This window comes from Pongo abelii, chromosome 6 (assembly GCF_028885655.2).
Source record: "Pongo abelii isolate AG06213 chromosome 6, NHGRI_mPonAbe1-v2.0_pri, whole genome shotgun sequence".
NCBI lineage: Eukaryota > Metazoa > Chordata > Mammalia > Primates > Hominidae > Pongo > Pongo abelii.
Window position 1 is genome coordinate 96,341,260 of NC_071991.2, and position 27,541 is coordinate 96,368,800.

General features: G+C 37.0%; 1 protein-coding gene across 3 annotated transcripts in view; it reads right to left on the bottom strand.

Moving 5' to 3' along the window:
- The window catches only part of GNAI1 (G protein subunit alpha i1), an 84,831-nt gene that overhangs the window by 25,530 nt on the left and 31,760 nt on the right, over positions 1-27,541 (bottom strand). Inside the window, exons 1-3 of one of the 3 annotated variants that reach the window (XM_054558910.2) lie at positions 23,746-23,945; positions 4,885-4,927; positions 4,641-4,782 (exon numbers count right to left, since the gene is read on the bottom strand). In XM_054558910.2, the coding sequence (XP_054414885.1) occupies positions 4,641-4,782; positions 4,885-4,889 (147 nt within the window). In that variant the 5' untranslated portion in view covers positions 4,890-4,927; positions 23,746-23,945. 3 annotated transcript variants of the gene reach the window in all.

Below are 27,541 nucleotides of genomic sequence, written 5' to 3' on the forward strand. Positions count from 1 at the left end.
AGTGCTTCTCAAGCTATCTGTGATGAAGAACCGGTGTTGTGTTTTATTTCATTTGCATTTGTTTCCAGTCTATTCCAGAATAATAGTAGAAAAAATTAAATGACACACAAAATATAAATTAATATTTTAAAAACTCACAGAGTGAACATATAAATTACTCTGTCAATTGCTGTAAACCCAATGCTTACATTTAATTTCTATATCCATTTTGTGCACACTCTTGTGGACAGGCACTAGTCCATGAATCACATTTTGAACAGCTCTCCTCTAAGTGCTCAGTGCCTGAACAGGTGAATAGGCCCCTTTGTAAAGCTTCTAAAATTTTACTTCATTAGAAACATAATCACCTAAATTATCAATATATTATCACTCACAGATGGACTATCCTCATTCTACGAAATTTGTGAAATGATATTAGGCATAAAATGTGATTGCTCTATGCAAGCCTTGAAAACAATTTTGTTTCTTCTCATTTTAAATAACCAGTGTGTAATCTGTTTTGGAAATCTGGTAACTGCCAAATATGAAGCAAACCACAGAAAATTAGTCACCACTTATTAAGATTTTACATCTTCTTACTCAATTCTTACCAAATCAACCTATATACTAAGTAAGATGTAATCCCAACCAAGTCAACAAGCTGTTTCGGTTTGTTGTGTTTCAGCAGGGTTGTGGGGGAATTAAGCTGGCTCTCAAGTTCATCTGGCAGAGAAAATCATGATGGCCTTGATATCCGGCAAAAGAACAACAGAATGAAATGGGGTGCGTTTACTCTACCAGGTGCCAACTAATCCATGAAACCACAGAAATTAAAATGATGTGACTCTCAGTAGAATAACAGTAATGTAATAATAATTATTTAAACAAAAACAAAAACAAAAAAACAAGGCCGGGTGCAGTGGCTCATGCCTGTAATCCCAGCACTTTGGGAGGCTGAGGCAGGTGGATCGCCTGAGGTCAGGAGATCGAGACCAGCCTGGCCAACATGGTGAAACCCCGTCTCTACTAAAAACACAAAAACGCAGCCAGGTGTGGTGGCAGACGCCTGCAATCCTAGCTACTCGGGAGGCTGAGGCAGGAGAATCACTGAACCAGAAAGGCAGAGGTTGCAGTGAGCTGAGATCGTGCCCCTGCACTCAAGCCTGGCAACAAGAGCAAAACTCCATTTCAAAAAAAACAAACAGAAAAAAAAGCAAAAGATAACAATAGCAGCAACAGACATTTATTGAGCATGTATTATGACCAAGGCATGTGGGGAGTGCTTAATATTCAAAATGTCATTATTCCTCACAACCCTACAACATGGATGTTATTATTTCTCTTGTATTATAAGGAAACAAGCTTAGGGAGGTTGAAAAGCTTAGTAAGTGACAGATGTGGGGAGAAAGAATACATCAATAGAAAGAAAAACTGGAGTCCAGAAACACACCCAATTTAATGCTAAGGGCAGCAATTTCAAGTCACTGAGGAATAGACGGAATAGGCTGATTATTTAATATTTAACAAATGACTGTTAGGCAAAAGATATTATAAAATATACTTAAATCCTAACTAGCAACAAACACAACATTTAAAGGTATGTGAAGAGACAGAAATAAATATAACAAATAAAACTACAAACATTCTAAAAAAATAAGAGAATTTTAAAAATTATAAAGTGAAGAATGCCATTCTAATAAGAAACAAAACACAGAAGTGAGAATCAACTGTAAAAATCTTAACAGTTCTGTAATGTACTATTTCAAAAACTAAAAGAAATATGCTAGGCAAAAGTGTTTGCCATATGCAAGGAAGGGTTAATATGCTTAATACTTAAACAGAATCAATGTGAAAAGATAAGTAATTGGACAGAAATGAGTGAAAACTAAGAGTTCACAGAAGAAATACAAATGAACAAAATGTTTTAAAATAATTCTCAAATTCATTAAAAATCAGAAAAAAACTAGAAAAAGACAATATTTCTGATTTATCAGATGTTAAAAACTGAAATGTTGATAACACCTAAGTTGTTGAGACTATGATAAAACAGACACTGATGAACCGTTACTAAAATAGATTATTCATGTTGCTTTTCTTCGGAAAGCAAACCTGTGGTACCTATCAAAATTCAGTATCTAGTTATCCTTCAACTCAGGGTTAATACTTCCAGAAACAGAAATATATTCAGACTTCTTTTGAATATATTGTTTGTGGCTGGATGTGGTAGCTCACGCTTGTAATCCTAGTACTTTGGGAGGCCGAGGCCGGCGGATTACTTGAGTCCAGGAGCTCGAGACTAGCCTAGCCAACACAGTGAAATCCCATCTTTACTAAAAATACAAAAATTAGCCAGGTGTGGTGGCACACATCCGTGGTCCCAGCTACTTGGGAGGCTGATGAGAATAGCTTGAACCTGGGAAGCAGAGGTTGCAGTGAGCTGAGATTGTACCACTGTACTCCAGCCTGGGCTACAGAGCAAGACTCTGCCTCAAATAATAATAACAATAAATATAATAATAATAATAGACTGTTTCTTATTCATAGAATGCTTTTTCCATTTTTGTCCAGAAAACTCTTATTCATGTTTCAACATTCAGTTTCAATGCCCCTTCCTCGTGTCCAGGCCACGTTTAATTCGTCTTTGTATTCCTTAGCACAACTGCAAAAGCCCAGTAGTTTTGAAAGCTTACATAAAGATAGGCAACACAAAGCATGGAGTAGACCAACGAGAAGCAACGGGAGGACATGAGGCATTTGTGTGAATGAGTTAATAATGATGGAGAAAGCAAGCAGAAGTAATAGTCTAAAGGCAGGAAGAAGACAGTTACCAAAGTATCGCTAAAGAGAGTCTAGAAAGAGTGGGTCAAACCAGCAATAGTGAAACAAAGATGAGCAAAGCAGGCCCACATAAGATTCCAAAGCATCAGAAAACTGGTTTAAAAAAAAAAAATAGAGCTTGAGAGTAGTTATTTCCAGTCTTGAAACTACGCCCAAGTTATGTTTAAAAAAAGAAAGAGAAAACGACAACATTCCTTGAGAGAAAAACTTGAAAATAAAAAGAACTCATGAAAAACTGTTTGTATTGACCCTTCATGATCTCCTAAAATGGAGGCTACAATGCTTTTTTCTTTCATAAGCACATAAAAGATACAAATGCAGAATGTCATATATGTGAATTTGGTAAAAGGTTTAAATTAAAAGTTTATAATTGGAATTGGTGTAAGGTACAATTTTTATTAATTCTTTTTTCTTAATCTAAGCATGGTTCCCTACTGTACAGTCTTTTAAACAAAGATTAAAAAGGCTTAGTTTAATTAGCATTTCCAAGTAGATTTCAACATTATTTTCAATAATAATTTATAATGTTCTTTTAAAATGTCTTTTCTGAAATAAGATTTGATCATCTCAAGAATATTTATTGCTTGGAAATCACTCTATGCATTTATCATTTATTCATTCAACAAATGCTTTTTGAGCTCAAAAAGTTTGCTGAATAAATGATAAATGTATAAATTATTTAAAATGATATTGAAATCTAGAAAATTTTAATTAATGACACTAAGCTTTTTAAAAAAGTTTAAAAAACAGTAAATTAATATAGCTCAGTAACTTGTAAAAGAATTCTTAAAGTAACACTTTAAAAACTAGATTTTACAGATTTTTCCAATGTGTATTCCCTAATGTTGCTTTCATTCATTTTTCTTCCCTAGTAAGCATGAATTGAGCCCACATGTTTAAAAAATAAAATCTAGCCGATACTAAGACAAAAAGAAAAATTTATAGTCTCTATACACAAAATCTTCATAGTATTAGTAGGGAGACAGTATGTATACTGAATATACAGAATTATAAAGGAAACATAAAAATAAATACTAGTAAAAATAATACAATAATATATCTGCTAGAAATAAATACATTAAGCAATCAAACAGAAGATGAGAGAAAAAAAAGAAAACAAAGGTGCCTTATGGATTGGATTGGGCTGCTTCCAATCCAACTGAAACAAGTTATTGGGCCAAATGAGGAGGCACAGGCATAGTGCCTTGGTTACCACGAGCTGTATGGCAATCTCTGTACCATGTAATTTCCTGGGTGCTAGTTTCTTTCTTGGCAAAATAAAGAACTGAAACTAGCTTGTCTCCAAAAATCTCTTTTAGCTCTCAAACTTTGATACATGGTTTTTAATAGCCGATATTTTCCTATTCCAAAGATAAGCAAACTTTTATACTGTTTTCATTATTCGAGATTAGATTGCTTTTTAGTCTAGGCATGAATACAAATAACTAGATCACTTCAGTATTCCAAATTGCAGAAACAGATTTTGAAGAGGGCCAGGGTAAGCAGTTTACTCAGTACTAAAAATTATTATGGGAATACAGGGGTACCCAACACAGCATGCTATACAGAAAGCACTGTGGTGATTATTCAGTTGTCCAAATCATCTAATGGATAAGGAAAGCATAAAGGAGAGATTACACAATCCTACATATTCTAATATTTCACTCACTTCTAACGCTCCTCATTTCACTCACTTCTATCCTTTTGATTCCTTTTATGAAATGGTCCTGATAGTTGACAAGCCTCTGTTACATAGTATGGTATTAGCATACAAGTTATTCTTTTTACTCATCAGGTCAGCTCCAACAAATTTAATAACTTACCGCCCGGGCTGAGTCACCAAAGTCTATCTTCAACCTCCCCATAGCCCTAATGATAGCAATAATTGACTGGATTGTGTTACTGTAGACCACTGCTTTGTATTGTTTACACTCCTCTTCTGAATAACCAGCTTCATGGATAATTCTAATGAGACAAAAGGGAAAAAAAATGAATATTTACTTCCTTTGGTAGAACGGTACACTAACTTAAACATGAACAGCAAATTTAGTGTTTCAATCTACTTACTTCATCTGCTTCACAATTGTACTTTTACCAGATTCACCAGCGCCTAAAAATATAAAACATAAAAGGTTTCTAACTTCATCATAATCACTTAAGTATATTCAACTCCCAACACACACACACACACCCAGTCTCTCTTTGTGTGTCTACCTCTTACAGCTGAATTTTGTTTTATACTAAAATGAGATACAAGGCAGCAAATATGTAGGATGAATAAGTATAAAGATCTAACATACAACATGAGAACTGTAGTTTTACAGTAATAATACTGTATGGAGTCAGGATTTTGCTAAATGAGTAGATGACAGCTGTTCTAGCCATAGGGGAGAAACAGGTAATTACATGAAATGATGTATATGTTCATTTGTCCCAATATAGTAACCATTTTGATACATATATTTTGTAACATCATGTTGTATGCATTTAAAATTTATTTTAAAACAAATAAATAAAATGAGCTTCATCGGTTTCCAAACACACAGAAAAGTTCTGGGAAATAAGTCTGCTCTATTATTTCATATACTTAAAGTCAATAAACTCATAAAAAAACATGCTTCTACTGTTGTTTGTGTGTATTCTCCAAAGCATTAAAAAATTCAGTCTTCTCTAAGTTAAATTAAACCTGTATAAATTAGTTTTGTTTAAGACTCTGCTCCCCACTGGAAGATGTTTTAACTGCTTGACCAATTATCTTAATTTTAACCTGTGGCTCTTGTGAAATAGGCAGCAGCGGCACCAAGAAGCCACATGAAAAACTATTTTAAAATATCAGATGTTCAAACAGCTATGTCTCATGCAATATGTGTTCGATCAGCATTATTAAAAACCTAATACAGAACTAACATGATTTGCTACCACTGAGGATTCAATGTTGTGCTGGACAAAAAATAAAATAAAATAAAAAGTGTTTTTTCATCTTCATTGTCATGCAAGCCATAAGGCCAGGAGCCATTCTCAAAACTCTCCTTCACTCTGTACACATGCAGGGTATCCTCAAGATTTGAGTTCCTAGTGCTATGCTACCCTAACATGAAAATACTACTAAGGAAATGACGGTTTACAAAATCAGGCCCTTCTTAAATACCCTTTCCACTTAACAATAGCTGCTATCTTTATACCAAATTAGATCAATTATTTGTCAGGCTCCCCTCCCTTGATTGCTGGGTATTGAGAACATCTGAGCAAAGGACACAAGACATGGAAGATATGACAAGTCTAAAATTTGGCTTCACATACTCTTTGGCCAATACTACAATATCCTGGAGGAATTTATGACTGAGAGACCGGGCCCAGGATTTTCACTTTATTTTTATTTCATTTTAGGCTCCATATTCCCATTTTCCCTGGGCCATTCCTACAGAGTTTCATGTTCAGCATTACTGAACAACTTACAGTTCCAGGAACACCCACTGCTGCTCATGCCACACATCTTCAAACACTGTTTCCCCTGCCAAAATGCAATTTGCTCTGGTCTTGCCACCCTGGTGATTTTTTATTAGCCATGGAACTTACCTCCTTTGTCAACCTCTCCTTACCCACTCTGCATGTGATTCTTGCTGCCTCTCACTTTGCACATGTTTGTATTTGAATTCTCAGAAGCTAGCTTGGGCTATACACAAAATCAACCAATCGGAAATGTACTTGAATTTATTTAAGCTATTTCTGACGGATACAACTGATGGTCAACCTCTGGGCCTCATCTCCCCCTTTACCTCTTTGCCTCTCCAGACACACAAAGACACACACACACACACACACAAACACACACACATCCAAATCATCAGAGGCATCTGAAAAGAGGTCATAGTTAAACGGCCTATTTGAAAATCTGAGGATAAAACTCCCTAAATTTTACTTGTGGTTTGATATTTAAGAAATTTTCCCAAAATACCCTCACACTGAATAGAAAAGCAGGCACTGAATAAACAATAAAGGCATTCTCCATTTACAGACAGCCTTTGAATCTTTCAGGGCATCTGCCAATAAAAACAATTCCAAGATAAACAACCCATTATTTATTAATCAACAACAGTGTGCTTGGCTCCATGAAAAGCACAATGGCAGGCATTCTGGCTCACACATTTCTCCAATCCAGGGGGTCCACCCAAGCAATACAACCTAGGCAGTTTCCAGTGGGGCTGTCTTTAATAAACCACTCTGGGTTTCTAGAGTACTATGAGTTGAGGCAGTGGTTGCCATGCTGTAATGATGGGACACTCTAGATCCCAGGATTCGTACACAGGGATGGTGATTCCACAGATATAGTGAACTTTGATGAACAGCCACTATGGTCCATTTTGTTAGTGAAACAACTCAAAAGCCCAGAGAACAGTTCAAGTGATGTAAGCTCGTGAGTTGTGAGATCCACGAAAGGAAGAAAATCAGAAATAGTAAAGAATAAGATTGTTTCCAGTTGAACTATGTATGTACAAATGAGAATGTTTAAACCTTAAGAAAAAAATTTTCCTGCTATTGGACATTCATTATCTCTACATTCTAATTAATTTTTTATCTTTTCAAATAAATGGGAACATGGGACACTAGCTTACTTTGCATTGCACATCCAGTCAATGGCTCGTGGTTCAAAAAGTCCTGAAATCTGTTTAACATTAAAGAGTGGGGGGCCGGGCACGGTGGCTCATGCCTGTAATCCCAGCACTTTGGGAGGCTGAGGTGGGCAGATCACGAGGATAAGAGTTCTAGACCAGCCTGGCCAATACGGTGAAACCCTGTCTGTACTAAAAATACAAAAATTAACTGGTGGTAGGCACCTATAGACCCAGCTACTCGGGAGGCTGAGGCAGAAGAGTTGCTTGAACCCGGGAGGCAGAGGTTGCCGTGAACGGAGATTGAGCCACTGCACTCCAGCCTGGGCAACAGAGTGAGACTCCGTCTCAAAAAAAAAAAAAAAAAAAAAAAGAGTGGGGATGGCAGTCTTATTAACTGGATTTGTACTTTCTTTACTAGTCACAAAATACTCTTTGTGGAATAGATATCTACAGGCAGAAATTCTGCAAAAATGTTTCGAAGCTTAGCAATTTACATAATTAGTTTTCAACTCTCACTTCCATACAGAGTCTCCTAACAGGAAAATTACAAATGCCACGTGGTTAGGGTTTCAACATTCTGAACACTGGTATTTTCTCCATATAGTATACAGGAAAGAGTAAATAGTTGTTCTCTACAAATCTCAGGCAGCACAGTCACTTCTGGGAGGCTGCAAGTGTAACGCTGCACATCGTTGCCTGATGTGCATGCCAAGTCAATATGCTGAGTCCCTGGGCTGCAGCAGAGAAAGAGGTTTAATCGTAGTAGGGCCACCGAACAGACAGAGGAAACCACAAATCCATCTGCCTGAGGAGTTTGGGGCTAGCGTTTTTAAGGGTTTTGGAGTGGGCTGAAGTGTACAGATTGAACGGTCAACGAATGCAGGGTAAAGCCATAGGACAGGGAGATGAAGAAGCTATCCTTAGGCTGATTTGGTTCTTCTGTGAGGGTCTTTAAACTGGATGGCCTCAGCTGTTAAATTGGAATTCAGGATCTACTTAAATAATTCTTAAAAGCCTCACGATTCTAACACCAGAGATCCAATCTAAGGCCAGAAATACTATCTACAGGAACAATGGAGATGCAAATGGTCAGTATCCACTGTTCTGTGACTTTCAGTTACAAGGAAGTGGGTCAAAGCACAGAGTGATTAATGCTTAATTATAACTACATTTCTGTCCAGAATTCTTGTTAACCCTGTGAACATGGTTTCAGCAGGAAGCAATATTGTAAAGAAAAAAATGGGGTCGGGGGGTAAATTTTTTCCAGTAGTACTCAGCCAAGTTGCTGTTACTTTTCACTTAAACCCAGGATGGGATGAAAAGTGCTCCCATCTACCAAGAGCAACTTCAAGAAGAAAAGAGAAATACGTAACATGTGTCAGTCAAGAAAGATCAAAGTGCGTAACCATTTGCAGTCACGAAACCTGGCTGGTCAAGGTGACTAAGTGGCCCGCACAGGAACTATCAATCAACTAATCACCGTGGAGTGAATGAGAGTTTAGAGGGGAGAATGTGACTCCCAGAGGGCTGAAAATGTGTGTGCTATGGTTATGGTTGGCCAGTGGCGATAAAGCCAAAGTTGTGATGTTACAGTAGGTAGCTAGTCAGGCATGAGCAGGGCAGGAGAGGGCTCCACCTGACCAGGAATGTCAGGTGACCATCAGGTGACGGACAGGAGGTTGTTAAATGTTTCTCTAAAATAGTAATTGGTCACAGCCAGTGAAAGGGAAAGGCAGTCTCCATATAGATAGAAAAAAAACTTGCAACTGGTGATCAGCAGCTTTCCAATAAGATCTGAAGAGATGGGTGACTGAGCTCAAGCATGCACATTAAGAGGCAAAATGGTGGAGTTTAACTGGTATATGACCTTCCTCTAGGAATGCTAGACTGGTAAGGGAAGAACGCCTCAAGTGAGTATGGGCATAACTCCAGCAAACATACTGCACAGGCTCCTCTCCCAAGCGCTAGCAGGCCACTGTGCATGTGAACAGCCCACCCCAAGGGAAGAAACAGGGGAGAAAGGACACAAGACCCCGGACGCACCAATGTATAAAACTGTAAGTCAAAAGGCCAAACTGCACACTAACCGTTCGAGTCACCAGCTTGGCTCTCTTCCAGGTGCACGTTCCTTCCTTTTGTTCCTGCTCTAAAACTTTTTAATACATTTTCACTCCTCTAAAACTTGTCTCGGTCTCCCTACCTGATGCCCCTCGGCCGAGTTCTTTCTTCTGAGGAGGCAAGAATTGAGGTTGCTGCAGATGCATCGGATTCGCTACTGGTAACAGGCACACAGAGGAGTCCTCCCCCTCCGCCCACTGGTCTCCTTTAAGGAGGAAGTGGCTAACGAAAAACTGCATCTCTGAGAGCACATATGGAGCCCAGCAAATAAGACTGTGCTGAGGACAAAGGAGCACCATCACATTAACACCGGGGAGAGAACTCAGGGGCACTCTGGGGTCTCAAACATACAGCAGCCTACCGGTAGGATCCAGGAAAGGGAAATGCATCAAGTCAAGATGGTGAGAGGAAGGGAGAAAAAATAAAAACAAATCAAGATATAAGGTAACCCTTTGCTAGATTCTAATTCCTTTAAGAGAGTTATGTAATTTATCGCTATCAATATGATAGTCAAACAGTGTCTGCCTCTGATTTGGTTGGGGGTAGCATAGGAAATTTTAGTTTTATCTGCTGGTAAAGTTTAAAACAAAACGAACAAAAAAACACTTCCGACCTCAGAAAACAAGTATCTTTTTTTTTTTTCTTTCAAAGAAAAAAATCCTTTGGTCAACTTTCTGCTTAGGGTCACATTTATATCATTTATTTCCTGGCTTCAAGGATGGAGGCCGTCCAACATCACAGGCTGTTCGCTACAACATGGGGATTTAGCCAAGCTGTCTTATGCTGAAGTCCTCATACCACTACTCTCCTTTTAAGAAATTTTAATTTTTATGTTGAATTTACTGATCTAAAATGTTAACACTGAATAAAACTAAACTATAATGAACTAAAACTAAATTATAAATGCATTTAAAATCCTTTCTCTTTATTACAATGCCACTGTAAAATTAATAAGATCAAGGTCCTTATATTTAAGACAGAAGCAGATAAAGTAGGGGTGCAAGGGAAAATATAAATTAAAAATAAAACGTTCAATTCTCCGTTGAAAGGAAAAACATTTCCCTCCCTTTTTCTTAGAGCATTTACTTCAGAAAAATTATAATTGGAAATACTTTTCTCTCTCTTTGAAATGTATATAATATATTCTTTTGAAAACAAAATAGGCCTTCCGCCAGCTTTATGACTCAGGAATGTCTTTCTCAAGGACCTGGGAGCCATCTCTTTGAAATGTAAATATCAAGGGAGATAGCATCCCGTCTCCCAGTTTCTGTGGCAGGGTAGGAACTTGACTTCATGGGCACCTTGCTCCAAGATGCAAAACTAACTTCTGTCCTAAAGACAGAAGTTTCTTTTTCTCCTATGAATAAGGCCAGTTAGCTAACATGATGGTCATCCCAATTACCACAGTAAAGGTAGGGTAAGCTATGTGTGACAAAGGTGCTTTGAAGTCCTCTTACTTGAGGACTTACTGTTTGTCATGTGAACATGTATGTAATGGGTTGAATAGGCTGTAATGTATAAAGGGGTGAGGGTCTTTTGTCTTTTCAATCTCTTAGCAGATGTACATCACAATCTGGTTTAATGCTTATTTAATAATGAAAATATTTTCTTTCTGTGCTATTTTTGTAAAGAGGATTTCTGGGTTGGGAGAAGATTTTGTTTTTAATTATCATTCCCCAACAACGGTAATTATCTAAAATCTTTTCCATTTAGTTCTAAGAAGCTCTGAACTTATATTTAAATAAATATTTACACATATATGGGAGATATCTGACATTCTGGAATATAAGAATTTAATAATGACTGTAAACGTTCAAATCCAAAATCCAGAGCTTCAAAATGACCCACTTTCCCCAATCTTAACTCCATATAAAACTATCCCCTGAGCCATTCACTTCTGAGATAGGTATCATACTATTATAATGAGTAAGAATGTATGCACACAGAGGAAATGAAATCAGTATATTGATGAGATATGTTCACTGCAGCATTATCTACAATAGTCAACTTATGCAATCAATCTAAATTATCTGTCAACGGATGGATAAAGAAAATGTTGTGTATATATACACAATGAAATATTACTCAGCCTTAAAAAGGAAATCCTGTCATTCGTGATAGTATGGATAAATCTGGGCAAATGCCACACAATCTAACTTATATAGTACATGTAGAATCTAAAAAAAGTCAGACTCATAACAGCACAGAACTGTGATTACCAGGAGGATTAGCTGGGGGAACTGAAGGGGAGGGAGGGAGATGTGGGTCAAAGGGTACAAAGTTTTAGTTAGGATGAATAAGTTGTAGAGATCCACTGCACATCATGGTGACAACAGTTAATAACAACATATTGTATACCTGAAAACTACTAACAGAGTAGATCTTAAATGTTTTCACCACAAAAAATGGTATGTATGCAAGATGATGGATACGTTAATTAGCCTGACTTAATTATTTACGTACCCATATAGTAAAACATCACCTTGTATACTGTAAATATATAATTTTTATATACCAAAGCAGGCAACCCTGCTGACACTTTGATTTTGAACATTTAGCTGCAGAACCATGAAAGAATACATTTATGTGGTTTTAAAAAAATGAATGAATGCACACACAAAGCTACCTTAGAAAGGCAGGACAAAAGAAAGAATTGTGTGCAGCACTGAAAGCTCTTTTCTGAGATGCCCATCAAATAGAGCATTCGGCTAACTGAACTGACAGACAAAATGTTTCTAAAATTTGAATCTACACACCCACTCAATGAGGAAGGGTGGAGGACCAGAGGCCACAGGCATATTTTCAGGTGTAAGTTTTCTGCAAAAAATTTTAATACAGTGTTTTTATTTGTATAGTGATAAACTCTAAGTCACTCTAATCACACCATATGTTTGAAGGGTGTCATACAGTTTCAAGGTCTATATTTGAGTTTGTGTTTATAAGTCCCTAAGACACTTAAGCAAATGTCAAATGTTGTGCTGGAGGGACTTTTCCATCTACCACTCTATCTGGTTTGACTGTCAATCACCCAACTGGTCAAAGAAGTGTCATGTATTTCCAAGTGGCCCATGAGAGTGGTGTCATTGGGAATAAAATTCCTTATGCTTACAGATCAACCAGCAAACAAAAATTTTACAATATAAGATATATACATGAAATATATACATATATATATAAACTTACAAAACAATCACTTAAGAAACAGTGATTTTTTTTCCTCCCACAAAGGAATGAGCCAGTCTTTCCCTTCCCTTTTATATGAAAGCTATCAAGAAAGATCACAGCACTGAAAAGGTATGTGAAATCTGGCCCACAAAAGCCATTTTCAATGATCACATAATGGAGGATGCCATTAAAGGATGGGCCAAAACCTAGGAGAGCAGCACTGAATGAAGACCAGGACATGAGAGGCCTGACAGTACTGTTTGAACCTTTACATGAAGCCGCAGTCAGGGGAACATATAATTTATCTTCCAAGTAGCGACTTTTGAGAGTTAAAGTGGACACAAGCTCAACTGGACTGACCTGGGCCAAGCAGGAAATACATCACTCTAGTCGTAACTGCAGACAAATCCACCTTGATTTCCCAGCTATGAGAGCCAGCTATGAGAGCCAGCTATGAGGTTGCTTTCTGTCATATTGACCCAAAGAGTCTTGACTACCCCTGTGCCAAGTAGTAATACTTTAATTATCTTGAGCTAATGAGGGAAAAACAAAGGAGGTTAATGAGGCATCTGTACCAAGTGAAGGCCAAATAAACACTGCATGCTGCACAAAAGAAAGCTACAGAATTTTAGGTAGAAAAAGATGTAGGAAAATTTGACATTATACAGCCCTTTGCAGAAGAGGTATGCCAAATCAAAAGAATCATATCGCAAGTGCAATTTATTGTGGCTAACATACCATTACTTCTCATACTAACTTCACATTTACACTTTATATATATATACACACACACACATATATACACACTTTATAAGAATGTTTTGTTTTATAGTTCATGTAAGACTCATAAGGGTAAGAAATTTTACTTCCTATGACAATTATACATACACATTTATGAAAATAATTTAGAACCACACAAGAGGAAGATGTTTTTCTTCATCAGGAAATCATACACTGCTTTGTCTAAAGCTCAAGTCTAATTGCTCTCATGTTTTTGCTAAGCTGTTTTCTATTAAGGACTGGCAAATAATTAACATGTACAAACTTTTTCAACATTTCCTATGCCAAGCTACAATTCTTCATGGGCCTCTCTCACATTTGTGAACATTTGTGAACATTTGTGAGCAGAGTCATGGACTACCTATTCCTATCTTTTCAAGGATATTTACAGAGACAACAAGATACAGATAATGTCTCCTTCTACAGCAAAAAATAGGTTTACTGTCCAGTATAATAAAGGTAATATATCCTCTGGGACAAAGGTCAGACAGACTGACTTATTTTTAAAAAATTGTGATTCCTAAGGTCAGGGTTCCTCTACTATAATGTAACCCACTTCTTGTGCACCTATCACCTGGCACTGTTCAGGTTGCCCTTATGGACTGGATAAATCACCAGCAATGCTGATTCTCTGGCATAACTGTTGTATTAAAGTCACTTTTTGTCTCTAAACCAGGAATTTCATTCTTTTCATAGCACTTATGAAATGGTGGTATGGTAAATTGTTAGCCTGTATGTAGGGGAAAGTCTCAGACACTGAATAATTCCTGACAAACTGTTCTGCTTAATTTTTAATTAATTCCCAAATTTCTGGCAACTAAGGATACTACACTTCCAGCATCTTTATACCTGAACTACATGTCTTTTTAAAATTCTAGTACTTTTCCTTCCCAAATGGCAGGTAAAACAAGTTTGCCTAATAAGCCAAAGAAATACGTAGAACAGTGGTTCTGAAGCTATGATGGCAGTATCTCCACGACCTGGGGATTTGGTTAGAAATGGACATCTCAGGCCCCATCCAGCATTTACTGAATCACAAAGAAACTCTGGAGGTGAGGGGTCCAATAATCTGTGTTTTAACAATTCCTCCAAGTGATTCTGATGCATGCTAAAGATTGAGAGCCACTAAGGAAGAAAAAGAAGAAAAAGGTCACCTCCTTTTTTCTTGATTAGTTATCATAACACAGTCATTACGTTGCTAACTAGTTATTAAAAAGGAATACACTATTTTAATGAAATAATTATATTTTCCCTTCCCTCCCCAAAATAGCAAGACAAGTAGCACTGTTTTGCATTTCTACAAATAGCACAATAAAAGGCAGCTGGATTCTCCTATCTATTTCTGCATTTAATATACTGTAATACATTACACTTTGGTTGAAATATAAGAAGAAAATCCATTTTCACATAATTTAGTTAGAAAAGGGTGGATCATTCAATAACATTTAACTATAATTATGGACAGTCTTATTCTACGTCGTAATTTGAGAAGCGGTAACTTCTTAAAGTTTGATTACAGTGTAGAATCTGAAACGATTTCTACGAAGTTTTCTTATTTTTGTACAGGCATACCTCAGAGATATTACAGGTTCTATTCAAAACCACTGCAGTAAAGAGAATATTGCAATAAAGCAATTCATATGAATTTTTTGGTTTCCCAGTGCATATAACAATTATGTTCACACTCTACCATAGTCTATATTAACTGTGCAATAGCATGTCTAAAAAATGTACATACCTTAATAAAAAATACCTTATTACTAAAAAATGTTAATCATCTGAGCCTTCAGCGAGTCATCATCTTCTGCTGGAGAAGGGTCCTGCCTCCATGGTGATGGCTGCCAACTGATCAGGGTAGTGTTGGTGAAAGTTGAGGTGGCTGTGGCAATTTCTTAAAATACAATAATGAAGTCTGCTGCATTGACTGACTCTACCTTTCAAGAAAGATTTTTCTGCAGCATGTGATGCTCTTTGAGTAACACTTTACCCACAGCAGCAGAACTTCTTTCAAAATTGGATCCAATCCTCTAAAACTCTGCCACTGCTTTATCAACTAAGTTTATGTAAGATTCCAAATCCTTTGTTGTCATTTCAACAATGTTTACAGCATCTTCACCAGGAAAAGACTCCATCTCAAGAAACCATTTTCTTTGTTCATCTATGAGAAGCAATTCCTCTTTCCTTAAAGTTTTATCATGATATTGCAGCAAAACATTCACATCTTCAGGCTCCATTTCTAATTCTAGTTCTCTTGTTATTTCCACATCTGCAGCTCCTTCCTCTACTGAAGTCTCAAACCCCTCAAAGTCATTCATGAGGGTTAGAATCAACCCAGGCATTCTTTCAAATGCCTGTTAATGTTAATATTCTGGTCTCTTCCCATGAATCACAAATGTTTTTCATGGCATCTAGAATGATTAATCCTTTTCAGAAGGTTTTCAATTTACTTTACTCAGATCTATTAAAGGAATCACTATCCAATGGCAGCTACTGCCTCACAAAATGTGTTTCTTCCATAATACATGAAAGTTGAAATTACTTCCTGATCATAAGCTGCAGAACAAATACTGTGTTAGAAGGCATAAAAACAACATTAGGCTGGGCACAGTGGCTCACATCTATAATCCCCTTGGGAGGCCAAGTCAGGAGAATAGCTTGAGGCCATGAGTACAAGACCAATCTGGGCAACATAACAAGACCCCCAACTCTACAAAAAATAAGAATAAAAAACACTGGCCAGGCATTTGTAGTCCTAGCTACATGGGAGGCTATGGACGGAGAATCACTGAGCTCAGGAGTCAAAGGCTGCAGTAAACTATGACCATGCCACAGCACTCCATCCTGGTAACGGAGCAAGACCTTGTCTCCAAAAACAGCAACAACAACAACAATTTCCTTGTACATCTCCAACAGTGCTCTTGGATAATGTGGTGCATTGTGAAATAGCAGAAATATATTGAAAAGAATCTTTATATATGTGCAGTAAGGTCTTAACACTGGGCTTAAGATATTAGGAAAACCATGTTCTAAAAAGATATGCTGGCCAGGCGCGGTGGCTCACGCCTGTAATCCCAGCACTTTGGGAGGCTGAGGCAGGTGGATCACAAGGTCAGGAGATCGAGACCATCCTGACTAACACGGTGAAACCCCGTCTCTACTAAAAATACAAAAAATTAACTGGGCGTGGTGGTGGGTGCCTGTAGTCCCAGCTACTCGGAAGGTGGAGGCAGGAGAATGGTGTGAACCTGGGAGGTGGAGCTTACAGTGAGCCGAGATTGTGCCACTGCACTCCAGCCTGGGCAACAGAGCAAAACTCCATCTCAAAAAAAAAAAAAAAAAAAAAAAAATACGCTGTCATCCATGCTTTTGTTCTTCCATTTACAGAGCACAGGCACAGTAGACTTAGTATAATTTTTTTTTTTTTTTTGAGACAGAGTCTCCCCTTGTCGCCCAGGTTGGAGTGCAGTGGCGTGATCTCAGCTCACTGCAGCCTCAGCCTCCTGGGTTCAAGAGATTCTCCTGCCTCAGCCTCCCGAGTAGCTGGGATTACAGCGCCTGTCACCACCCCTGGCTAATTTTTATATTTTTAGTAGAAATGGGGTTTCACCACGTTGGCCAGGCTGGTCTCGAACTTCTGACCTCAGGTCACCTGCCCGCCTTGGCCTCCCAAAAGTGCTGGCATTATAGGCGTGAGCCACCACACCTGGCCAAGAGTTAGTATTATTCTTAAGGGCTCTAGGATATTTAGAATGCTAAATGAGCACTGACTTCAACAGTCACCAGCTGCAATAGCCCCTAACAACAGAGTAAGCCTGTCCTTTGTAGCTCTGAAGCCAGGCACTGACTTTTCCTCTCTAGCAATGAATGTCCTAGATGAGACTTTCTTCAAATAGAAGGCTGTTTTGCCTACATTGAAAATCTGTTGTTTAGTGTAGTCATCTTCATCAATGATCTTAGCTAGATCTTCCGGATAACCTGCTGCTGCTTCTACATCAGCACTTGCTGCTTTACCTTGCACTTTTATTTTATGGAGATGGCTTCTTTCCTTCAAGCTCCTGAACCAACTTTTCTTCTGCAGCTTCCTCACTTCTCTCAACCTTCACAAAATGGAAGAGGTAGGGCCTAGATACGGCTTAGGCTTTGGCTTAAGGGAATGTTGTGGCTAGTTTGATCTTCTATCCAGACCACTAAAACTTTATCCATGTCAGCAATAAGGCTGTTTTCACTTTATCATTCGAGTGTTCACTGCAGTAGCACTTTTAATTTCCTTCAGAACTTTTCCTTTACATTCACAACTTGGCTAAATGTTTGGTGCAAGAGGACTAGCATTCAGCCTATCTCAGGTGCAACAGCACTAGCATTTAGCCTATCTTTGGACATGCCTTCCTCACTAAGCTTAATCATTTCTAGCTTTTGACTTAAACTGAGAGACTTGTGACTCTTCCTTTCCTTTGAACACTTAGAGGCCACTCTGCAGGGTTATTAATAAGCCTAATTTCAATATTCCTGTGTCTCAGGAAATAGGGAGGCTTGAGGAGAGGTAGAGATATGAGGGAACAGCCAGTCCAGTGGAGCAATGAGAGCACATATATTTATTAACTAAGTTCACTGTCTTATGTGGGCAGAGTTTATGGCACTCTAAAACAATTAGAATAGTAACATCAAAGATCACTGATTCCAGATCACATATGAAATACTGTAAGAACTACCAAAGTGTGACACAGGGATACAAAATGAGCACACATATTAGAAAAATGGTGTTGACAGACTTGCTGGATGCAGGGTGGCCACAAACCTTCAATTTGTTAAAAAAAAAAAAAAAAAAAAAAAAAAGGCAGCATCTGCAAAGTACAATCAAGTGAAGAACAATAAAACAAGGTATGCCTGTACATTAAATCCATCGGTCTATCTTGTACTTGGAATGAATCTTTTAACCCACGTTTGATTTGGAAATTGTTTAAGTTTTGCAGGACCAAATGTTGACGTATTTCATTATTTTTATATACACACACACACACACACACACACACATAAATATACACATATATATTTTTTAATTTCCTTTTCAAAATTACTCACAATCTCCTCAGAAAAGGATTTCAGTCTTGTGAAGACGCCGAGATCCCAGTAGCAAGAACAAGTTTTTAAATATTTTTATTTTAAAAATTTTATTTGGCTTGAAAGTTCAAATTTTATTGCTGACAACAAATACTGTTAGCTATTTTCCTTGAAGTGAATGGCTAACTCTGCCAATCCCAAGGTGGACTAACCATAGTTTGTCTATCAATTAAAAATGGTTTTCCAAGAAAAGAACTAGTTCAGTTCACAACTCGAACACTCATACAACTGCTTTCCCTCAGGATAACCAACCATCATGCTTTGGTATACAGGAGTACTGTAAGTATATTTCCCATTTGGTCACATGGAATATTAAAGAGATATATATTTATGGCTCAAAGTTTAATGAAAATAATAATACTTTTTGCTTCTTTAGCTTTTTCTTTTATTACAGGTGCACAGTAGTGAAGAATCAATGACTGACTACTAGTACTTGGATCCCTGAATGACCACATGGGGTAGAGCGCCTCAGGACTTATATTTGTGACATGGGAGAAATAAACATCTGCCTTCCTTAAGCCATGGTCAGGTTCGGTTTATGTGGTCCAAGAGCCTGGCTTTTATGCTGACAAATTTTTTAAAAGCAGGCTACACTTAAATATATAAACAAATATATAAACATGTAAACATAATACATAAAATAAAATAAAAAGCCCCAAAACCTACTTGAAGAAAAAAATGTAAAACCGTAAATAAAATGTAAAGGCAAACTACAGAATAGGAAAAAATATTCATAATTAATGAGTATCAAACTATAGTTTTAATACATAATGAACACTTACAAGAAAAATACCAATATTCCAAAAAAACAACAGCAGCAAAAGATACAAAAACAATTCATAGAGGGAAAATAAGCATATATAGTGTATTTTAGAGCTATATATACATATGTTTATTCATACAAGACAAGTACACTGGAAAAATTACATTGAAGAAATATTTTTTAAAAAATAAATTAAAAAAATTAAAACTCAGAACAATGATCTCTGAGGGAAAAAAGTGTTTATACTGGAGTAATGTGATTTTACTTCTTGAATATTTCTGTAATTTCCAAATTTTTACACTAAATCAAAATTATGCGATTTATTTAGAAAAAATTGGTATCTCTATGATTAAAGTTGAATAAAATCATCTTCTTTAATTTCCTTTGCATCTACCCAGCTTCCCATCTCATCACTCATATACATAAATCTCACTCCTAGTCGAAGAAAATTACTTTTAACTCTCAAAAGTTTCCTGATAACCCCTACCTCCAATCCTTCCCCACACTTTCTCCCAAGTTGGGCCCCTTATCAACGTGGGCCCTAAAAATGACCACACCACATTTGGGCAGGAGAGCCTCTGGGGTTGATATTTCCCAACCAAGGCACCTCCAATTTTCAGACAGTGTGGTAAGTGAGTTGACAGACACTGGGATGCTACATGGACCAATATAGCAGTAGGAGAGACGACCAAGACTTAGCAAAAGACTGAAGACTGCACTTAGAGGGAACTCAAGCAGGTAAGCGCCAAGCAAGCTATGAGTTATAGCACCAGATATTTCATTTGTGATGTCAGGAATACCAGGAAGCCATCACCTCTGAGACTAGGGAGGTACACAACATCACATGTATGGGATCAGATAATTCCTGCTACAATGAGTTTAAGCCACTCTTCCCTCCCTTCCCACACACCTGCTGTCCCCCACACCAATTGGGAAGAACTGCAGGAGGGGAGCATAGCAAGTGATGAAACATTTTTATCTGAACACTATATAAGGGGACTTTTTAAATTATCAGACAGGACTAAGGCTTAAGTATTTTGCAGTTTTGGGACATTCTGTAGTTTTTCCCTACTTACCAGAATGTAGGGGCTCAGCAGGAGGTAGGATGAGTACAGGACAAATTAAAATAATTTTTTTTTACTTGACATCTAAGCTATAGTCCAAATTAATTACTGTAATCCTACTAAAACATACACAACAGGTTTCTAAGCATATTTTAAAAGTATATTTAGACAAAGATATAAAAGACATATATTTTTGTGCTGCCATCTTCATGACATGGCTTCCATCTCAGATGTAAGATATCTGTCCATGATCCCACCTGTACGTGAACCCTGCAGTCAGCAGGAGGGAGAAAACAAGTATGGGAAGTGGAGGAGGTGCCCTTTCACCTTAAGGGCACAATCCAGAAGTGGTACCAGTACCCATCACTTCCATTCACATCCTCATAGGCAGAAGCTTGTCTTCTGGCCTCATTTTGCTTCAAGAAAGGCTAGGAAATACTGTCACTAGCTGTGTGGCCATGTGCCCAGAAAACAGATGCTGAAGGACACTGGGTACTGGGGGATAACTGGCAGTCTCTGACACACCTCATAAACCTACTCTTTCCTTTACCCTCGGTTCCATCTTTAAGTTTTAAAAAACTTCTAATATTATGCAAATAAACATGCAAGATTAAATTTTTTTTTAAAACATTTGTTTTGCTTTTCCTCGTGAAAACTAAGGTGAATGCCATGGAAAGAAAATAAGTAAGGCAAGCTGCTAAAAAATGCCGCTGAACAGGTAAAGGTGAGATAATTCTTAAGTAGGGAGGAAAAAGGATGTTACAATCTGGAAGGATTCTTCATTCAAGTTGCTTTGCAAGTATCTTTAAATTCTCACTTGAAAGAAACAGAAACTGGAAATAAGGAGTCCATTTTGGTTATGTGAAAAAGACAACTCTGAACAATACTTCAAGGAAAAAAAGGTCATGACTCTACATCAAAAGATTGCTGAATAGAAGCATATGTTTTTGACTAAAATAAATACTCAAGGTATGCTGGCAATTTTTATTTTGTTTCTTAGAAGTTCCCTTATGACAGGTTGGTTTGACAGACAAAATCTGATCCCATGAGACAAAGGAAACTTCCCTCTGCATATTAACATATTCAAAACTTAACTACCTTCAGCTCCCAAATTACATATTCCTTACAGAACTCTTTTTCTAAAATGTTTAAATCTGTAACGACTTTTTAATGCAAACTTCTTAGCATGGCATTCCAGGCATTTCTAGAACTGGACCCAAAGGCCTTTCAGCCTCACCTCTTTTTACAAACCTCCATCTATTCACTAGCCATAGAAATCTTTCAAAATGAACTATTTCATCGACATAGCCAGGACAATGTTAAGAAATCTAGTCAAAGTTAAATAACACGTAGGTCCTAATTCCAAAAAATTCAGATTACAAGAAAATAACAGTAAAAGATTACAGAAAGGCTGATACAAATACAATGTGTACAAGTTCATATAATCCTGAAAGTACAAATACTAGCATACTTTTCATTGGACCACTATTCTTTCAAATATCATTTTTAAAGACATTTTTCCACGAAGGGCACACAAATAGGATTATATACAGAGATGTGGTGTACAAAACAAACTATTTCATTTGAAGAAAAGCTGAGGGAGGAAGGAATGTTTAGAAGGAAAAAAGACTAGTGGAAATAAGATTTCTGATAAATAACTGAAGAGCCCTCCTATGAAAGAGAAGTCATACTGTGTAACTAAGAGACTGAAATTTAAAATCAAAAACAGAAGTTATACAGAAGCAAATTTGGTTCCGGAAAAGATATAATCTAATAATCTGATGTCAGAATCTATCAAAGTACATCATCTGTCAACAGGATTGTTTCCCCCTGCACCCTAGTTTTCTATAATACTATGGGAAGCATACAGTTTCGCTAGATGCCATTTTACATCAAGATGTAAATTAAAATAAACATCAATAATAAAAGATGACGTTGACTTCACACATTCTGGCCATAGCCAGTTTCTGCAAGGGTCAAACTCCAGTGGAGATCAATAAAAGACAAGCCTTCAATATTTTTCTTTGTCAGCTGTCTTTGCCAGAAAAGAGTGAGTCTAACAATGATAAATGGTGGTGTAGCTTTCACTAAATCCCTGCACTATTTCACGCACATTGACACACAGAGACTTAAAGTTTACAAAGAAGAACACAGAAAAAAATCTTGAGGAAATACGCAATAAATTAATAAATTTTTTACAAGGATTTTTTAATGAGGATAAATGCATCAAATTTATCATTGCCTATAAATTGGCAAGTAAATACTAATCAGAAAAGGCTTACGTAGGTAAAGAGGCATCACACCATAATTTTAATCTGATGAGCTGTAAGAGAAGGAACTATTTGGTCCTAATTTAACAATATACTTTAGTTTCTAGTTGAATCAGTTGCTCTAGGACTAAGAGAACCAGAAGTAATAAACCTCAACTGTCAACTGAATTTTCTTTTCCAAACTGTCTTTACTAAAGCCATAATATATTTACTGTAAAATGCACTGATTTTAGTGATGTCAAATGTGAAAAATGTCTATCTTAGAATTAATGAAATACGCTATGTCCCTGTGATCCACCATCACTAAGGAGCTAAATGCCAGGTTAAAGCTTCTAATATGGTTTGGGTCTGTGTCCCCACCCAAATCTCATGACAAATTGTAATCCCTAATGTTGGAAGTGGAGCTGGTGGAAGGTGACTGCATCATGGGGGTAGATTTCCCCTTTGGTGCTGTTCTGGTGATAGTGAGTGAGTTATCTGAGATCTGGTTGCTTACAAGTATATATCACCTCCCCGCCTCTCTCTTCCTCCTACTCCAGTCATGCAAGACACACCTGCTTCCCCTTCATGTTCTACCATAACTGAAAGTTTCCTGATGCCTCCCAGCCATGCTTCTTGTACTGCCTGCAGAACTGTGAGCCAATTAAAACTCTTTTCTTTATAAACTACCCAGTCTCAAGTATTTCTTGATAGCAGTGCAAGAATGGACTAATAAGGCTTCCATTAGGGATTTTGTACACTTAAGTTTTCAGAGTTAATAGAAGTTAATAAACATGAAAAGATGCTCAATAACATTAGTCATCAGGGAAATGGAAATCAAAACCACAATAAAGGTACTACTTCACACCCACTAGGATGGCCATAATAAAAAGGTAGACAATCCAAGTATTACTGAAATGTAGAAGAATTATGGAATTTTTATACACTGCTTGATAGGAATGTAAATGGTACAACCACTTTGGAAAACACTGGCATTTATTCAAAAGGTTAAACACTCAATCCTACATACATACACAATAAAAATGAAATATACTCACAGGCAAAAAGTTGTACATGAATGTTTATAGCAGCATCATAATAGCAAAATGGTGGAAACAAGACAACTGTCCATCAACGGATGAAGAGGTAAACAATGCAGCCCGTCTGTACAATGGAATTATTCAGCTATGAAAAAGAACAAAGTACTGATACACGTGACAATGTAGAGGAACCTTATGAACATTACTATGCTGAGTGAAAGAAGCCAAAGATCATATTATATGATTCCATTTATATGAAATGTCCAGAAATGTCAAATCTATAGAGATAGAACGTAGACCAGTGGTTGAGTAAGGGTGTGGGTTTTGTGGAAAATGAGAAGAGACTGGTATAGGTCATGAAATTTTTGGTGGTAATATAAATATTCCAAAATTGATTACGGTAATGGCTGCACAACATTCTGCCTAAACTTAAAAATTATGGAAATATATATTATACTTTAAATAAATGATTTTTGGTGAATTATACCTCAATAAAACTGTCTTTAAAAGTTAACACAATTTGGTAATCAATAATCAACAAGATAATTTGGGAATGATATTTAAAAACCTGATTATAGACATTTCAATGACTTCCCTTCCATGAAGTCATCCTGAAACACTAACACCTGGTTACTTGCTAAGAGCAAACTGTTCCTAATGGAACCTTCATTCCACCTCCTTTTCTATTGCACAGCATTTCTGAATACACAATTTGCTGAAAGACTACTGATTTTATATAAAATAGAAGTCCAAAGATAGGAGTGGTGTTTGATATGAGAAAATGATACACGTCTATTACTTTAAAATGATATTAGAAATACAAAAGGATTCCCTCAGGAGGAAATTTTAGGCTGTAAGTCTCCAACTTGCAAACGTTAAAAGGTTTTAGGCCTTTTAACAGTCACGACAGAACTTCATTAAAGAGAGCAGGGGCAAGTGGATGGAAAACCACCGCAAAAGCCACGTGTACACTACGGAATCTAACTACAATTGTCATCTGTCAAGACACGGTTCTTACTCCCTATTTTAAATCTAAGAACATTTTAAAGGGGAAAACCATAGTTTATGACAAAATCAAAAGAATCAGGGACAGAAGTACAGAAAGAAGAGTAATTAGAATATTATTAGTTACATTTAAGGGACAGAACAAGCAACATTAAAGAAACAAAAGGAAGCATAAGTTTCTGGCAACAGAGGCAATATATAGGTCCTATAACATAAAAAGACAGTCAATCTAATATCATGAAAAAGGAAAAACCTGTAATAAAATATTTTTAGTCAAACCAGTAGGGTAAATTTTTAGAAAGGTAGGATAGTGGTTGTCAGGAGCTGGGAATGAAGAAGCAATGGGGATTTATTATTTAATTGGTAAAGGGTTTTAATTTGGGATGATGTAGAAGTCCCAGAGATGGACACTGGTGATGGTGAACAACAATGTGACTGTATTTAATGCCACTGAATTGTACACTTAAAAATAACTGGCCGGGCACGGTGGCTCACGCCTCTAATCCCAGCACTTTGGGAGGCCAAGGCAGGCAGATCACAAGGTCAGATCGAGACCATCCTGGCTAACACAGTGGAACCCTGTCTCTACTAAAAATACAAAAATTAGCCAGGCGTGGTGGCGGGCGCCTGTAGTCCCAGCTACTCGGGAGGCTGAGGCAGAAGAATGGCGTGAACCCAGGAGGCGGAGCTTGCAGTGAGCCGAGATCGTGCCACTGCACTCCCGCCTAGGCGACAGAGAGACCCTGTCTCAAAAAAAATAAAATAATTAAAATGGTGAATATAATGTATATTTTGTCAGAATTTTTAAGTGAATCAGATGTTCTAGTTATGGCCTTTGTATGCATTGGGGGGGGCTTGTTTCTAATACATTTCACAGTAATCTTTTAAAAACCAAGTAAATTAGTAAACAGAGGGTTAAATACATGACTAGAGATTTCTAGAACACCTGTCAAAAGCCATTTCTTGTATATTCTCTAGTCTGAGGCAGCACCTAGGGCTTCAAGTTGCAAGTTGAAGTTCTCATGGAGTCAGCTAAGGGCAATGATTCTCAAAAAGGATAGCGCTACCCCAGGAACAATTTAATGGGAATTTGTGGGAACATTTTTGGTCATTGGTGTGGTTGGGTATACTACTGTTATATACAGAAGAATCCCATCAATAGAGTACTTTCCATGTCCTGCACAATTTTCTAATGACCTATATTCTGTTGGTGAAAAATCATAACTTTATAATATCTGAATCTACAATCTAACTCAATTTTCCACATAAACACAAAGACTTTTTTGCATGATTTTGATATGTGTTGACTTTTTCCAGCAATGCAACTACTGCATAAAAGAGAGAAGACTGTAATCCTTGTCATTTGGAAATTTCAGTAAAGTTGAACACCATTTCTGCATGTCATATTCTTAATGGCATATCTACTGCAGTTTGCACGTACAGTAAACTATAAATGATTCTATATAAGGAAACAAGTATCCAACTTTTATAAAGACACAGTTGTGGCTGAGCATTTACATACTGAAAAACATGGGATAAATTACTTTTATTTCTCTAATATATTGGAGTTGGGCATATTATAGTGGTTTTTAGTAAATATATGAAAATAGGTTACTATTATCTACAAATTTTGTTTCGGAATATTATAGGGGGCATTAAAATTATATTACAAAAGTGAGCATCGGGTCTGGCAGGATGGGAGCTACTACTCCAGGTGAAGTAAAATACGAAAATCTTTTCCTTTGCCAGACTTCCGACTTCATCTTCACTTTTGTGACACTGACCACCATCTTAAGCACAGAAAAGTGAACCTAACTGCATACGCCTCCTGCTATACACTACAGACGCTACAAATGTCTACATTCCACATAATGCTGAGCATTGCAAGGAAAAACTTTCTTGTCTGTCTTCCATGCATCCATGTGCAGTGTTCGAGTCTGGATGTCCATTAGTCAGAGATGTAGAAAAAGGTCATTCTTATCTTAGCTGTGAGGCTGAAGGGGTAACTCCATGTTTCTTTCCAACTCTAAGAAGTCTATGAAACCACCAATGGTTCTCAGGTGACCTTAGCTTCTAAAACACTACCAGGAAACGGCAATCCATTAACTCACTCACTCTCACTGGCTATTATTTATAATGATGACAGTCACCTCATCAGCTCTCACAGGTTGTCTGACATCTCAGGTAATATACTCTAATCATGACAAATAAGCCTCAAATGACAAAAGTGCTTTATACATCTTGTCAACTTATAAGTCTAAAGACTAAAAAGGGAAGAGCACCTGGAACCTGTTTGGGAAGCTGCAGCAAATCGTTTTTAAGAACCACAGGTATACACATGTATTATATGTAGAAGATTTATTTGTAACATTTCATCCCCAATCTATGACAGTAGTATTAGTGAGAGGTGGGAGATATCAAACTGAAAATAACTTTATAAATATAGATATTATTGCCAAAGCACCCATGTCATTTTAAGGGACTAAAAGTAAATTATCACATGTAGAGTTAAATAAACATTAGAATATAAATTGAATATGAATAACCTAAAATCAACTTAGAATATTAATATCAGTATGTAAATGGAACTAAGAGGCTCTCCAGTTCCTCCGTCTTCTAAACACATTTATATTCAAGCAAAGGAAAACTGTTTATGTCTACTTCATGATTATTTGTAAGAATAATGTATCAATCTACTTTGCTAAAATGAGAACAATCTAAAGAAATAGTAACCCCCTCTGTTTTTTTTAAACAATTTCGAAATTCTGTTTTCTCCAATGATCAAATTATTATCCAACTCTACTTTCTG